The following is a 15,732-nucleotide window of genomic DNA, read 5'->3' as shown; positions in this document are numbered from 1 at the left end:
ATCCAGCGCCGACAGAAGCCGATACCTGCAAGACTGAATGCGATAGAGACTTTTGCTAAGAGAAAGAGCTAAGTCAGGGCTTTCAAATGAATCCCTCCCCCACAACTTCCTAGGCGTCAGGGGAACAGAGAAACATCGCAATGACTATTGGTTTGCTACAAGTTTGACTAAAGTTAGTTCTACTTCAGTGAATATAGACGTGCTGTATGTCATTTTGAAGCACAGAGCCTGGAAAATTCTGCTGAGGCTAGTTTTAACCCCAGCAATTGTATTTTGGATCACCGCACAAAATGTTGCGTCTAGGTAAAGTATGCTAATGCTAACGTCAACTAATCAAAGCTGGGACAGAAACTAGGATTGAATCACCTAAGGTAATAAAAGAAGAAGTATTTAGGTTTTTACAGGATTATTATAGACCAGACATTTGGAAAAATCGGCGAAAACAATCGGTATAAAATATCTGTGCATGTCGGAATGGGCCAATAAAAATCACAAAAATCAGCCTTGGAAAAACCCATATCGACCTCTAACTGAAATGATACAAACGAAAAAATGAATAAATGAATGAAACTGAAAATAACACCGTTGTGAGGAGAGGAGAGAGGAGCATGAGGACAAGTCTCTTTGTCATTGTGACCAGTGGAGAAAACGGCCCTGTCCTTGAGTCGGCTTATGTGAATTTGAAGTTGATGAAAGAATACGTGGACTTGATATTACTGCTAAGACTTGGCGCTGCTACATCAGATCATATTTCGCCCTTGAGAAAAGTATTTGAGGTGCTTAGTTTGTACACAGAAGTAAATTCAATATACTTTTACAGCAACATTCAGCGCTTTGATGATTTTTCAATCCTTTGCATTTCACAGACAGTGAGAATGTGCCTGTAGTGCTGCTGTGTGTGGACTGGTGACTTGTTCTTGGAAACCGCTTGGTCAGTGAGTGTTGCAGTGCAGCAGCGGGGCAGAGTGACTCAGGTCAGGCTCATTTCCGTCTTGGTAACCTGCCTCTCCTTCCGGCATTGTCCGGCAACTGCTTTGGAATGTGCAGCATAATGGTTTCCGTCTATTGTGTGGAGTCTCTTTATACAGCTCTATGACTCGGGAAGAACTCTGACCTTTAAGCGCCGCCGTGCCCTTTTTTCTTTGCCGTTTGAGACTCACTAAATTCTCAGCATTTCGTGTACTTAAGCGATTCTTTGTTATATCTATGCTGATTGTGATAATACATTGGAGTTTGCCTGGTTAAGGTTAGGTTAAGGAGCAGGGATATTGTTTAAATTCAAGAATGCATTTCAAGAACATGCTCTTTCTTTCTGATTCATGAAGAAAACAACAATGCAAACATGAGAATGAACATCGTTTCTATGGTGGTTGCCCTGGATGAAATGGCAGGTCCTTTTCATTCTCGTTTTATGTGCCTCTATTGTCCACCCTTTCTGTATCTAACGGTGTATTGTGTTTTTTCCTCTTTTTTTTCTTTACAGAAACATGTGAAGACCTTTGGCCCGGAGAACAAGTCAGCCTTCGATAACTAAAAGGAGGTCTCGGCCTTTCTTCCCCTCATCTGTTCAATCTTCTTCCTCTGCGGTTTCCTGACAGCCACTATAAACATGGAGCGGTCAATAAATAGAACTTTATCGCCTAAGTCAGGTTTGATAGCTTCCTTACTGGGCCTCTGGATCTTAGTTACCTTGGGCCACGGACAAACATTCAATAGTTTCCACCCAGAACGTCGGGATTGGGTCTTCAACCACTTGACGGTCCACCGAAAAACAGGGGCGCTGTACATCGGAGCGGTCAATCGGGTTTACAAGCTTTCCGGGAATTTAACCCTGCTAGTCTCCCACGATACGGGCCCGGAGGACGACAACAAGGCGTGCTACCCGCCTCTCATCGTCCAACCTTGCTCCGAACCGCTGGTCGCCACCAACAACGTCAACAAACTTCTCCTCATCGACTACTCCCAGAACCGCCTGCTCGCCTGCGGAAGCCTGTACCAAGGCGTCTGCAAGCTTCTCCGCCTCGACGACCTCTTCATCCTCGTCGAGCCGTCCCACAAAAAGGAGCACTACCTTTCCAGCGTCAACCAAACCGGCACCATGTACGGCGTGATTGTGCCCTCGGACGAACAGGACGGGACGCTTTTCATCGGGACGGCGGTGGACGGAAAGCAGGATTACTTCCCGACCATCTCCAGCCGGAAGTTGCCGCGCGATCCGGAATCGTCCGCCATGCTCGACTACGAGCTGCACACCGATTTCGTGTCGTCGCTGATCAAAATACCGTCGGACACTCTGGCGCTCGTCTCGCATTTCGATATTTACTACGTGTACGGGTTCGCGAGCGGAAGTTTCGTCTACTTCCTGACCGTCCAACCCGAGATACCCGAAAACAGCATGTCGTCGAGCGGATCACCGAGCGACCTCTTCTACACATCCCGCATCGTCCGGCTCTGCAAGGACGACCGCAAGTTCCACTCCTACGTCTCTTTGCCCATTGGCTGCGTGAAGAACGGGGTAGAATACAGGCTCTTGCAGGCGGCTTACCTGGGCAAACCGGGCCGGGTCCTGGCCGCGTCCTTGAACATCAACGCGCAAGACGACGTTCTGTTCACCGTGTTCTCCAAAGGCCAGAAGCAGTTCCACCGTCCGCCGGATGATTCAGCCCTGTGCATCTTCACCATCAAGGACATCAACGCGCGCATCAAGGAGCGGCTGCAGTCCTGCTACCAGGGGGAGGGCAACCTGGAGCTCAACTGGCTGCTGGGCAAGGACGTACAGTGCACCAAAGCGGTAAGCTACACATTTGTTAGAGTTTGACTCCCTAGCGCTGATATAGGAAAAAGTTAGTATAGTATATTTTAACTGGCTTACAGATGACAAAAGAAGCGAAAAGGAAAGGTTCTTCACATTTGATGGTTTAAAGGAACAGGCCACCGTTTTTACATACTGAGATATGTTCTTACCTTAGCTTTGACGAGTTCTTTAGGACCTGTCTGATCTTCCCCCGTGCCTTCAGTCACGTAAACACAGCGCAGACGGCGTTAGCATTTAGCCTCTCCCTCTCTCCTCTATAGCTCCAAAACAGGTCAAGATAGAAGCTACCAAGCTCTTCCACGTTTTCCCTATTTAAATATGGTTACGTGAAGTGTTCCACTACAAAGTATAATTACACAAAATTAAACAATGTGGATTTTCTAAGCGGATAAAAGGGGGAACTGTATTATAAGGCGTAAAATCCACATTGTTTAATTGTGTGTAATTATACTTTGTAGTGGAACACTTCACGTAACCATATTTAAATAGGGAAAACGTGGAAGAGCTTGGTAGCTTCTATCTTGACCTATTTTGGAGCTATAGAGGAGAGAGGGAGAGGCTAAATGCTAACGCCGTCTGCGCTGTGTTTACGTGACTGAAGGCACTGGGGAAGATCAGACAGGTCCTAAAGAACTCGTCAAAGCTCAGGTAAGAACATATCTCAGTATGTAAAAATGGTGGCCTGTTCCTTCAAATGTATCAATTATAATTATTCCATTGTCCGGAAAAACTTACTTTTTTGTCAAAATCGTGCTGCCCTAAAGGCAATTATAATTAGACTCACCACTACAACTCTTTGCACTTCACCTCCTGATTTATAACTCATGCCATAATGTTATTGCAATAAAAATTATATCTAGAAACAACGTATTGTTCAAATTAACAATACATTTACGACACATTCATGTTACCACACTAAAAAACAATCTCCACTGATCACTAGGTCGCACGGTCACGGTCCAAAAACACAGACCTATTTTCCCTCACTCCAGTAAGTGTTTAGGGTAAGACTTTATCTTCTCGCTGAGCCAGAAAAGCACATTCGGGAGAGCTGGGCGTGTGCGCGCTTGTAACACAAATAAACACAGACATCATTACGAGTTGCCTTTCACTGCCTCGCTCACAAATCGCACTCATTCTACACGTAATTACGTCAAATTGTCCTGGAATCCCGACGTTAGCTTCCTCTTTACACAGCATTTCGGTGGGCGCTGTTCACAAATTACGGGGGTTGGTTTTTCTTGGCAAGCTTCAAAAGAAAGACGATTTTCATTCCAAATAAATGCAATCTTTAATTTTGCGCGCGCACGGAGCAGTGGGAGGGGCTGATACTCCAGATAGCGTCCTTCTGATGCTTCCAGAGATCACAGGCATGCCTATTCCGTCTGAAACACCCAATTATCCCTTAACACCAGGCTGTACGACTGCGCCATGTTGTCAAGTAGAATTAAGTGTCTTGATTCCCTTTTATTCCCGAGGGGCTCCCGTCCTTTGTGTGTTCACTCTGTAATTGCTAATAGGAATTTAAGATTATTAAGAATTAATGATTAGCTAGACTAGTCGTTATGTTGGCGCGCGTGTGCCCGTGCATATATATGCCGTATATCGGTAGGTCTGCATGCATGTCTAGGCTCTAATAACGTCTTTATAGAGCCACTTAGAACTGCTGATTAGCTTGCCTTGTTGTAAATCCCCAGGCGCTCCATTGACCAGTTTTATTGAAATCAGTATAATTCCCAATTAGCTGCGAGTCAGAGGTGACTGTCAGGGAGGTGGGAGATGCTATCGCGAGTTAGCGCTCAAGCGAAGGCGGTTCGGTGGTTCAGGAGAATGCGGCGCCGGGGCAGAATGGGGGGCAGGAAGTTTGCTAAATCCAGGATGAAAAGGATTATTATTGACATTTAATCTCGTATTGATGCAAAACAAGCTTAAAAGGACGGCCTGCCCTTTGTAATCGTGATTGGAAATATTTTACGAAGCAGTTTGAAATGGTATTACGTTGAAATTCTGATACTTATGATAGTTTTCTTGACCTAGAGCAAAACTATAAACCGTAGATGGTTCTCTCTCAGTAGGATTCTTTAAAATCGAGACAGTCCGATGTTACATATCTTTGTCAAGGCGTTAGCCAGATCTCGCTATACTAAAGATATAATATACTGTATCAAGTATTAGCACACAGAAGCTCACCACTTTTGGCTCTACTGAAAACAAACTTGTGAATATTTGACTCTGGTGGGGTTCTGGAGTGTCTCCAAATGCTTTTAATGTTTTTCGAGCTCTGTAGCTAATCTCTCCCAGAAATGTCAGCAAAATATGTGGTTATCTTGCAATCAAAACAAACCGAAAACTCATTGCCACAAATGCGTATGCTGCGTCAACACTATTGTTTTTTAATATTACTGATGTGTTGTGCCTCCTACAGTCAGTGTGTCATATCTTTGACCTTTTGTGATTCACATTGTACATAAGCTGTGGATTAAGTGTTAGTGATACATAGGGCTGCAACTAACGATTATTTTGTAATCGATTAATCTATCGAATATTTTTACGATTAATCGATTAATCGATTAATCGCTTGGCTGTGAATGGTGTAGGAAAATTGGATTAAGAAAAAATAAAATTATCACATGACGCTAAAGTGGCGCCGCTTGAGGACATAAAGTGAATGTTTGTTGGAGGCTCTTGACGCTAATTCTGCTTCTGATTGGACGAGACACAGACGGATTTTTATGAAATTTACAATGTACAAAACACTACAGACCCTTACTATGAAAAACAAAGAGGGTTTTCATCAAAAATACTACACTTTCATGTCATTTTTGCTCTATTTGAGTCTGTGTGAACCAGAAAACGATTAATCGGTTACTAAAATAGTTGTCGACTATTTCAATAATCGATTAGTCGTTTCAGCCCTAGTGATACATACAGTATAGAGATGGACGTAAAACATGGTGCTCCTCATTGAACAGTCAATGACGCCACAGCATTATACTATGGATTATGTAGATAGATGTCAATGGTTTTAGAGCCTTTGCCAGATTCCCATCCTGTATGTTCAGACAGACTGACAGAATAATAGGTTTCAGAACATCAAATAGCACTGTAGTGGTGAGTTATCAATGTGTCAGCAATCAGATTTTTGTAGAATTATTTTGGGAATGACACAGGGATCCTCACTCTTTCTCCATCTCAGGGAGGGACATCAGCGCACACAATCTGACATCATCACTACCTCCACACTATTCCAAAGCTAAAACCCCACATTTTCACCGCAGCGCTTTGTGAATCTCTGTGGTAATCGCAGACCACCCATTTCTCCAAATCAAGGCTTACGCTCCCCAAACGGTTCACAACGCTAACTGTTAGAACTACTCTGCCTGCTTGGGTAAATTGCAGCCGCCCCGTGCGCCTTTCTTTCTGGCCCGTCGGAGCAGCAGGTTGCCAGTGATCTCTAAGCATCGGGGAGTCTTAATTATACATCCAACTTCAATTCTTGCCGTGTTTTTTTTTTCTTTTTTTTTTTTACTGGTAGCATGTGGGCCCGGGCTGGAGTGGGGAATAAAGCTAAGCCAGGGGAGACGCCGCACAGCAGGCAATCAAAGATGTATCAGCCAGCCGTCTCCGTCTGTCATCTGAAGAGAGAGACGGAGACGGAGAGACGGGAGATATCTTTGTGTGTTTGTACTGTCTGTGTCATATTTACACGGCGGGAGAAAGTATTTATGAAGTGCGAAGAGTATTTTTGTTCTAGATTAACCAAGTACAAGTAAGAGTAATCGGTGTCCAAACATATGCCGTGCATCTACCGGAAACAAACAGAAAGCATGTCCCTTGAGCCATATGTCCGAGCTTTACCCAAATCTAAAAGCTAAAAAGAAAAGCATCAAAATAGCGAGAAAAAGAGGATGAAAATGTGAGGAAAAACACGGACAAAAAATGATAGAAAAGTAATTAAAAAAGCAACAGATGATACCAATCCAAAAAATTATAATAAAAAGCCGAACTGGGGAAAATGCACACGTTAGCGTTAAGGCGGGTGGTAAGAGGTTAACCTCTTAACTCCCACCTGAACGGATCCCATTTTCTCCAGTTTGGCTTTACCCAAATCAAAAAGATTCTTGGGGAAAAAACACCAAAAATGTGACAAAAACTAAACCAAAGAGTGACAAAAATGTGACAAAAATGTGACAAAAATTCAACAAAAATGCGACAAAAATGCAACAAAAATGTGACAAAAATGTGACAAAAATGCAACAAAAATGTGACAAAAATGTGACAAAAAATCAACAAAAATGTGACAAAAATATGACAAAAATTAAACAAAAATGTGACAAAAATTAAACAAAAATGTGACAAAAATTAAACAAAAATTCAACAAAAATGTGACAAAAATATGACAAAAATTCAACAAAAATTCAACAAAAATGTGACAAAAATGTGACAAAAATGTGACAAAAATTCAACAATAATGTGACAAAAATGTGACAAAAATTCAACAAAAATGTGACAAAAATTCAACAAAAATTCAACAAAAATTCAACAAAAATTCAACAAAAATTCAACAAAAATTCAACAAAAAGGAAGAAAGAAAGAAAAAACATACAAAAGGTGACACAACACAGCAACAACGCGAGGAAAAAGACCATTTTTGTGGGTCTTAGCTTTCAAATATGGTGTTACGCAGCCAAAAGAGGACAGAATGCATTTGGTTTAGGCGGGTGGTAAGAGGTTAAAATATGTCTTTGTGGAAGTGTCACAATTACGCTAATTTGGGCTGGTCAGAGTCCAGGGCTGTCTTTCAGTCCCAGTCCGCCCCTGCCCACCCCAAGACACTTCACCTGCATTGCCCTATTTACCTACAGCATGATGTCTGTGTTGGCTCTCTGGTTTAGCGGTCTTTCATAATCCAAGGAGCCAAGTCTTCCCCATAACGCTACGCATTTGTTCTTTAAAGAAGAACTAAGTAACTTCCGGGTCGTAGCCAGCAATACACGCTAATGAAATCACGAAGAAGAAGCTAACAGGCTAACGGGAAAAGCTAACTGCGGGCTAGCGCCACTTAAGCAGTGTTTACAGCCATGTCATGTAAAAAAAAAAGATCTCCATTGTGTAATTGGATGAACAATATCCCTCTCTCCCTTTGTCTTCTTTTATCAGCTTAGTATTTACTCTCATGGACAATTAATGAGTAAAAAAACGCAACATGCAGTGGCGCTTATGGCCTCTAGGGGCCTAAACCGGTGTTCAACCTTCAAATTAAATCCAAATGAGGACTGAATCCAGATTAGAACAAGGCTGAAGCGTTTCCAAACACAGACTAAACCAGGATTTAACCTCAGCTTTCACTAAATAACCAGGAACCGCAGGATTAGGTGCTAACAAGCCACATATGGCCCTAAAATAACAGGTTGTAAATGTTTGGTGTGGTTGTAAAAGGAAGGGCATCCAGCTTCAAACCTGTTTTCTACTATAACTGTTGACGCCTAGTTGTTGCTAGCATGCCGCTATCTAGGGCTGTGAAATTAATCGAAATTCGATTACGATTTTGATTACAACAGTAAACGATTACAAAATTAGCATTATCGCAAAAAAATCGATTATAATATATATATATCTTTTCATTTTTTTTTTTTTCATTTTAAATTTTTGGATTTTTTGTCACTTTTTTGCTGGATTTTTGTCTTTTATCTGCTGGATTTTTGTCACTTTTTTGCTGGATTTTTGCCACTTTTTTGATGGATTTTTGTCACTTTTTTGATGGAGTTTTGTCATTTTTTTGATGGATTTTTGTCACTTTTTTAATGGATTTTTGTCTTTTTTTGATGGATTTTTGTCACTTTTTTGATGGATTTTTTCTTTTTTTGATGGATTTTTGTCACTTTTTTGCTGGATTTTTGTCACTTTTTTGCTGGATTTTTGTCACTTTTTTGATGGATTTTTGTCACTTTTTTGATGGATTTTTGTCATTTTTTGGATGGATTTTTGTCACTTTTTTAATGGATTTTTGTCTTTTTTTGATGGATTTTTGTCACTTTTTTGATGGATTTTTGTCTTTTTTTTGATGGATTTTTGTCACTTTTTTGATGAATTTTTTTTATTTTTTTGCTGGATTTTTTTTTTATTTTTTTGCTGGATTTTTGTCATTTTTTATGGATTTTTGTCATTTTTTTTTGCCTGATTTTTTTCCCTTTTGCTGGATTTTTGTCACTTTTTTTTATGGATTTTTTTTAAAGGCAACAAATAATCGTTTGAATAATCGTGATTTCAATTATGACAAAAATAATCGTGATTATTATTTTTTCAATAATCGAGCAGCCCTACCGCTATCTAAATAGGCCTCAAATGCAGCTACTTCTCATTTTAGAAATAACAACTACTACTTCCTGATTTTTCTGACAATCTTTGCTCCTTATGACTACTTCATGGGCTTGCTAGCTTTGAGAATATAATACTTTATGTCAGAAAACCACAACTCTCTCGTGAGGAGGTGTTGTGGAAGTCGATTTTGACAACATGACATCACTTCAGTCCAGCATATAAATAGCTCACTACTCCATTTGGCAAGTATTTGTATCACACCGAGCAGACTGAGGCACGCAAACCTAACTTTCACCTCTGCGCGACAAGGAGGGAAAAAGCAAAGAGCTGTAAGAGGTGTCCACGCACACACACTTCCATTTAAACAAACCGCACCGCTCAGGCTCCGCAGGGAACAGGCTGCGCTGCCAAGTCTACCCCAACATCATCTAAACAATCTCAATATAATCAGGACCAAATGGTGTGGCGCTCAGTAGACCATATGTGGCATTTCAGTGAGTAGCATTTGATAAGTCCAAGTCTGCTACTGACTGCTGCCTCCCAGGACTGCGCTCCCAGTTCTCCCGTCTGAGTCCATATCTCATCGCCATATGTGCAGAGCCGGCCCTAAACATTATGAACATTCTGAATATATCGACATAAAAGGAAGATTAGCTGGGTTTAGAGAAGTATGTGAGGTAATAAAGAAATATGTACACGCTTAAAAAAGGCTCTCACTTTTCATGGGGTGAACTCAAAGACGTACAACTTTTCCCTTTTTGCACAACAGACCCATTTGTCTCAAAGGTTGTTCACAAATCTGTCTAAACCTGTGTTAGTGAGTGCTTCTTTGTCAGAGAATCCCCCCTCGCTGGTGTGGTGTATCGAGATGCTGATTTAAAGAGGGGGTATTCTGCTTTTTTCAGTCCCATAGCACCAGTCTATATCACACTACAATGATGACCAAACCTTCTGTTGGTCTGTAAATGCAGTAAATTAGAATAACTGCCTTGTATAAAATGTCTCTCTCAAAATGGCTGCAGTGAATGTCTTGAAATAGGCCTCTGTCTCTTTAAGAACCTCTGAGCCTTTAGACACGCCCCCTCCACACGCTGTCTGTGGCATCAGTGGGGAGGGGGTTCTGCTGAGGAGCAGTGGTTGGTTACTCGGCTGGTGACGAAAGCTCGGAGGCGTCTCCAGGAGGTGGGGGCGTTCCTAGGAGGACTCAGGCAAACCTATCCCTAAAATGGCCGCCATCAGAGTTTTTACAGATTACTCAGAAATACGTGAATGTGCCAAGGCAACACTTCAGCCATGTTTTTAATGAGGGAGTGACATAATAACATGATGGAAAGCTTGAAAGAGTCCATTTTGCATAATACCCCCCCTTTAAGCGTATGAATATTGCACAGGTGTGCCTTAGGCTGTCTACAATAAAAGGACACTCTCTTTATTGGTAGTATCTGGTGTGACCATGATTTGCCTCACACAGTTCAGCACATCCCATTGTCGTACTTTATACAACAATCCAGAGCATCCCAAACATGCTCAATAGGGGAACATGCCATTCAAAATGCCATCAATAAAGTGTTTGTTGTCCATATCAACAACTTGATCAACTCCATGTGCTGCACGACGTGAGGGAAATGGTCAAAGCAGATGCTAGTTTTCTGACCTCCCCAATAAAGCAAAGCCGAACATGTGTCCTTTTATTGTAGACAGCCTGAGTCATGGAGATGTGCTCACTGACACACATTTTGACACATTTGTGAACAGTATTTGGAAGAAATGGGTCAATAGTGTATATAAGAAAGTTTGATGTCTTGAGTTCACCTCATGAAAATGGGAACAAAGACAAAAGTGTTGCATTTAAAAAAAAAATTCAGTTGTTCCTACACTAAATTACTGCCAAGAGGTTGCAAGGGTGCTTTTTCAGTAAAATGCATCTTATTTTCTATCCGGAAGCTGAACTCTCTGTCTTAACTCTGCTTCACTCCAGCCCTCCAAAGCAGTGTTCATTTCGTCGACTAAAATATTCAGTCTTAATTTTAGTCAAAGTGATATTTTTTCCGACTAAAATTGGACTAAAACTAAATGAAAAGTTTCTCATGAGACTAAAACTGTGACTAAAATGTCCAGATATTTTAGTCGACTAAAATAAGACTAAATAAAAATGAAAAGGAGAGACTAAAATCATCCAAACTTCATCTTTTATTACATTCATTGTGTCTTCTTGAGTGATAAACTTTTTGGTTTCTTTTTTAAAAGACACTAGGTTGAAACAAACAAAAGCTGTTCAGTTACCTTACGCGTTTCGACGGACAAGGAACCACTTCCGTCTTCGTCAGAGGCGTGGCCACACTGACATAAGCAATAAACCTGTCAGTGTGGCCACGCCTTCCGCCGAGTGCTGGTTAAATAAGAGACGCATCATGCACGTCGGGAGACGCCTCTGACGAAGACGGAAGTAGTTCCCTTGTCCGTCAAAACGCGTAAGGTAATTGAACAGCTTTTGTTTGTTTCAACCTAATGTCTTTTAAAAAAGAAACCAAAAAGTTCATCCAAACTTGTATTGAGCGTCTGAAAGAGCCTCAGATCATATAGATTCTCTGCCAAATGAACAGCTCTGAGCTTTGTTCATGTGGAGCAGCTCCATGAAGTCGAGGACCTTGAATAAATATGATTATAATGAATATTATAAATGCGAAGTCGACTAAATGAGTCTTAAATTTAGTCGACTAAATTGACATGCAATTTTAGTCGACTAAAACTAGACTAAAATTGAAACGTTTTTTTTGGACTAAATCTCAACTAAAATTTTAGTCAAAAGACTAAGACTAAAACTAAAATAAAATTTGTTGTCAAAATGAACACTGCTCCAAAGACGCTGAACTCACAGAGAGAAAAGTTCTATTCCTCCTTTCTCGCATTTCTACTTTTCTGTTGTGGTTTTCCTTCAAGCGTGAGTCAATTTATTTTCCTTCCCCGGGGGCGCATTGTGCTTTAGCGCCGCCAACTCCCACATGTACAGTTTAGCGGCAGTTAAATTATTGATTTATTAGACGGGTCTGTTCGCTGATTGATGGGCCGATTGTGGCCGGGAGGCTGCCTTTTATGACCTCAGTTTAAGCAGCTTGGGACAGTCGTGCTCTAACGTCCCTTTTTTTGGGTCACAAACTCGCCGTACCTAAAAATAAATGTTGAAATTATGCCAAAAATGAACTTAAGGTGACCTATTTCCTGCTGCAGCAAAACCCGTTTTTTTTTTTTTTTTTTTTTTGACAATGGGCCAAGTTGCGCATGAGTTGCCGCTGTTTGCAAACTTGAGCGTCACAGGTTTATGAGCGAGTCCCACGTCACGGCCGCGATGATAAATAATGCAAGTTTTTGCCTATTACACAAGCATTTAAAGGTACCCGACCTGCACGGCTGGTGACGCAAGCGTCTTTAATACTGCAGAGTGGACCCTATACGCCCTCTGTGCTATTTTGGGAGATGAGAATAAAAGACAGCGCCATAAAAAGAGAGAGCACGGCTATAAAAGTGTGGGCGATTATTCCCTGTCAGCGCTATGGCGAGGGCTCTGCTTATGAAAATCTGAGTAGCGCTGAGAGCTTTCGCTGCAGCCGCGACGGGGGCTATAGGCTCACTCCCGAGCGCACGTCAGTCAAGAATAGCCAACTTTCCCGACAGTGCGACGCAGACATTGAGGAGATGCACTGACGGAGAGAGGGGTAATGAGATGGAGATGTGCGCAGTGGGAGCCGGGGCTGGATTGGACTGGATCCAGGGATGGAGCCTATGGAGCGGCAGCCAGAGCAGCGCAGGGTTATTGCGCCTCAAGTCTGTCTGGCGATATGATTTCTCCGCATATGGCGTTTTCAGGCCACGCTGCTCCCCTCGCGGTCGACCCCATTCGACAACCGAGAACCTTTGTCTTGTCCCACATTTACTTTGGGACGAGTGTGATGATAGCGTTTGTAATGGCAACGTTTGTTTGGGACACGCGGGTAGTTAATGTTTGCATTCTTTCAAGTGTGTGTCAGCACAACTGTCTCGATGACAAAACCTGAAGTTATGTATCGAAAATATCACGATAAGCTTTATTATTGAAGACCTTTCTTTTGCCTCAGAAAAACTCTAAATCTTAAAAATGACAGAAAAGGCTTTGTTCGAAAAGTACTTTCTCTTAAAGAGGGGGTATTCTGCTTTTTTCAGTCCCATAGCACCAGTCTATATCACACTACAATGATGACCAAACCTTCTGTTGGTCTGTAAATGCAGTAAATTAGAATAACTGCCTTGTATAAAATGTCTCTCTCAAAATGGCTGTAGTGAATGAAATAGGCCTCTGTCTCTTTAAGAACCTCTGAGCCTTTAGACACGCCCCCTCCACACGCTGTCTGTGGCATCAGTGGGGAGGGGGTTCTGCTGAGGAGCAGTGGTTGGTTACTCGGCTGGTGACCAAAGCTCGGAGGCGTCTCCAGGAGGTGGGGGCGTTCCTAGGAGGACTCAGGCAAACCTATCCCTAAAATGGCCGCCATCAGAGTTTATACAGATTACTCAAAAATACGTGAATGTGCCAAGGCAACACTTCAGGCATGTTTTTAATGAGGGAATGACATAATAACATGATGGAAAGCTTGAAAAAGTCCATTTTGCATAATACCCCCACTTTAAAATATCCTACAATAAACATGAATTACAATGAAACTAACAAAAAAATATAGTATTACACTAGACAAATGGTAGAAAATGCTAATAAATGAGCAGACGATCAATATAGAGCCCAAAAATGTATTGTTTATCTGTCATTTACTGAACGATAAGTCGATATAGTAATTATCGTGACAGCTCTAGTCACGATAACAGAAGTTCGATATATTGAGTCACGACAACATCACAATTAACGATATTATTGAAGACCTTTTAATGTCTCTAAAGCTGAAAAAAGACTCCAACTAAAAGTACCCCACTATAAACATGAAATACAAGGTAATACAACCGTAGGGTAAAAAATAAAGTATTACGTGAGAGAAGTGTGACATAGAGAACATACAGACGATAAATATTGAGCCCAAAAATGTTTTGTCATTTATTGAACGAAAAGTGGTTGTAAGCGCCATTTCATACGACATGTTTATGAATAATTCATGTTCATATATATTAATTTTGTATTTCATATTTTTTATAGTTTGTTTAAAAAGAAATGATACATTTCACATGCAATATTTTTGATTCAAAAACTGTTAATTATTGAGCTATTTACAAAGAAAGCAAATGTTTTGCCATAGAAGGCGCAGTGTATTGTCTTTGCCCACGAAGAAGTTGATTGTTGTTCTTTGACTTGACTTCAAAAAATAAAAAGATGGCTGACGGAGCAACACGGTCATTTTACCGTGTTGCGACGGATAGTGTTGTCACACGCGTAAAATCAGCCTCAGTGTCAGTCATTCATAGAAGAGGTTAAAATTAGAAACTAGCGAACTAAAGATTTGCCTCTACAGTGGGTGTAGTAATTACTGTGACAGCCCTAAGCACAGCAATCATTTGAAATCCCTCTTTCTTAATTAACTCCACATTACTTTACATATAAAATAACAGATGTGTAGCAGAAAGTTTTCACTTCTTATTTGTATGGATGTATATTTTTTAGTTTTGAAACCAGTTTTAAAGCAGTACTAAATAACTCTTGCCCCTAGAGGCCATAAGCGCAACTGCAGGTGTCGTAGCAAGTTGCGATTTTTTTACTCATTAATTGTCCGTGAGCGTAAATACTACGCTGACCGAAAAGGCGAAGGGAGAGAGGGATATTGCACATCCAATTACACAATGGAATTTTTTTTTTCACTCTAACTCGACTACTGTTTAAATGGTGCTAGCCCGCAGTTAGCTTTGCCCGTTGGCCTGTTAGCTTCTTCGTGATTCTATTAGTGTGTATTGGTTGCCCTGGTCTGATGGCAGTCAAGTTGCAATTGTGGTTTTCTGGCCAGAGACGCCAGGGGGAGGTGAAAGACCCTCCAATCCTCCCATTAACACTTGTATTACCACTACTACGAAAAGGATTTATTAAGGTAAACACGTTACTTAGTACTTACTTTAAAGCCGCAGCTCAGAGCGTTCCACACATTACCCCCATCCCCTCCGTCCGTCTCGCCTGCACGTTGCCAGGTCGGGTAGTTGTTATGCAGCCCGAGTGTCCGGCAGAGGTGTGATGATAGGCCGGGGTAATGAGCCTCGCTGAGAGCAAGGTGCGCCCACTCATCCGCAGCTCAAACATGTCTGCCAAGTCAAACGGAAAGCAAAGCGCTCGCACACCTCCGGTAAACTCTGACCCCTCTCAGCTGCCGTACTTTCATGTCTTTGATCGCTCACTGCACAATGTAAGGCTACATTAGGAAAGGAAGTCTCATTTGTTATAGCGTGCGATGTACAGTGCGTTAGAAATTCACAAGGAACCATTTACCACAAGCGTATTATTTAGATCAGCGGTTCACAACTGCAGCTTTGACCTGTAATGACGGGCCACGGCCAGAATAGAAATACTCTTTCGAACTTGTAATTGATAAGCTCTTAATCCCCACCTGAACCAAGCACATTTTCTCCAGTTTGGCTTT

At 41.6% G+C, this 15,732-nt stretch overlaps 1 protein-coding gene across 2 annotated transcripts in view; it reads left to right on the top strand.

Annotated features, from left to right (window-relative positions):
* The window catches only part of plxna2 (plexin A2), a 519,114-nt gene that overhangs the window by 65,236 nt on the left and 438,146 nt on the right, over nt 1–15,732 (top strand). For both annotated transcript variants that reach the window (XM_079558784.1, XM_079558785.1), the window contains exon 2: nt 1,484–2,791. In XM_079558784.1, the coding sequence (XP_079414910.1) occupies nt 1,610–2,791 (1,182 nt within the window). In that variant the 5' untranslated portion in view covers nt 1,484–1,609. The remainder of the gene's footprint in view (nt 1–1,483; nt 2,792–15,732) is intronic.

This window comes from Gobius niger, assembly GCF_951799975.1.
Source record: "Gobius niger genome assembly, chromosome: 6".
In the NCBI taxonomy this organism is placed as follows: Eukaryota; Metazoa; Chordata; class Actinopteri; order Gobiiformes; family Gobiidae; genus Gobius; species Gobius niger.
This window is presented reverse-complemented; position numbering and strand designations above follow the sequence as displayed.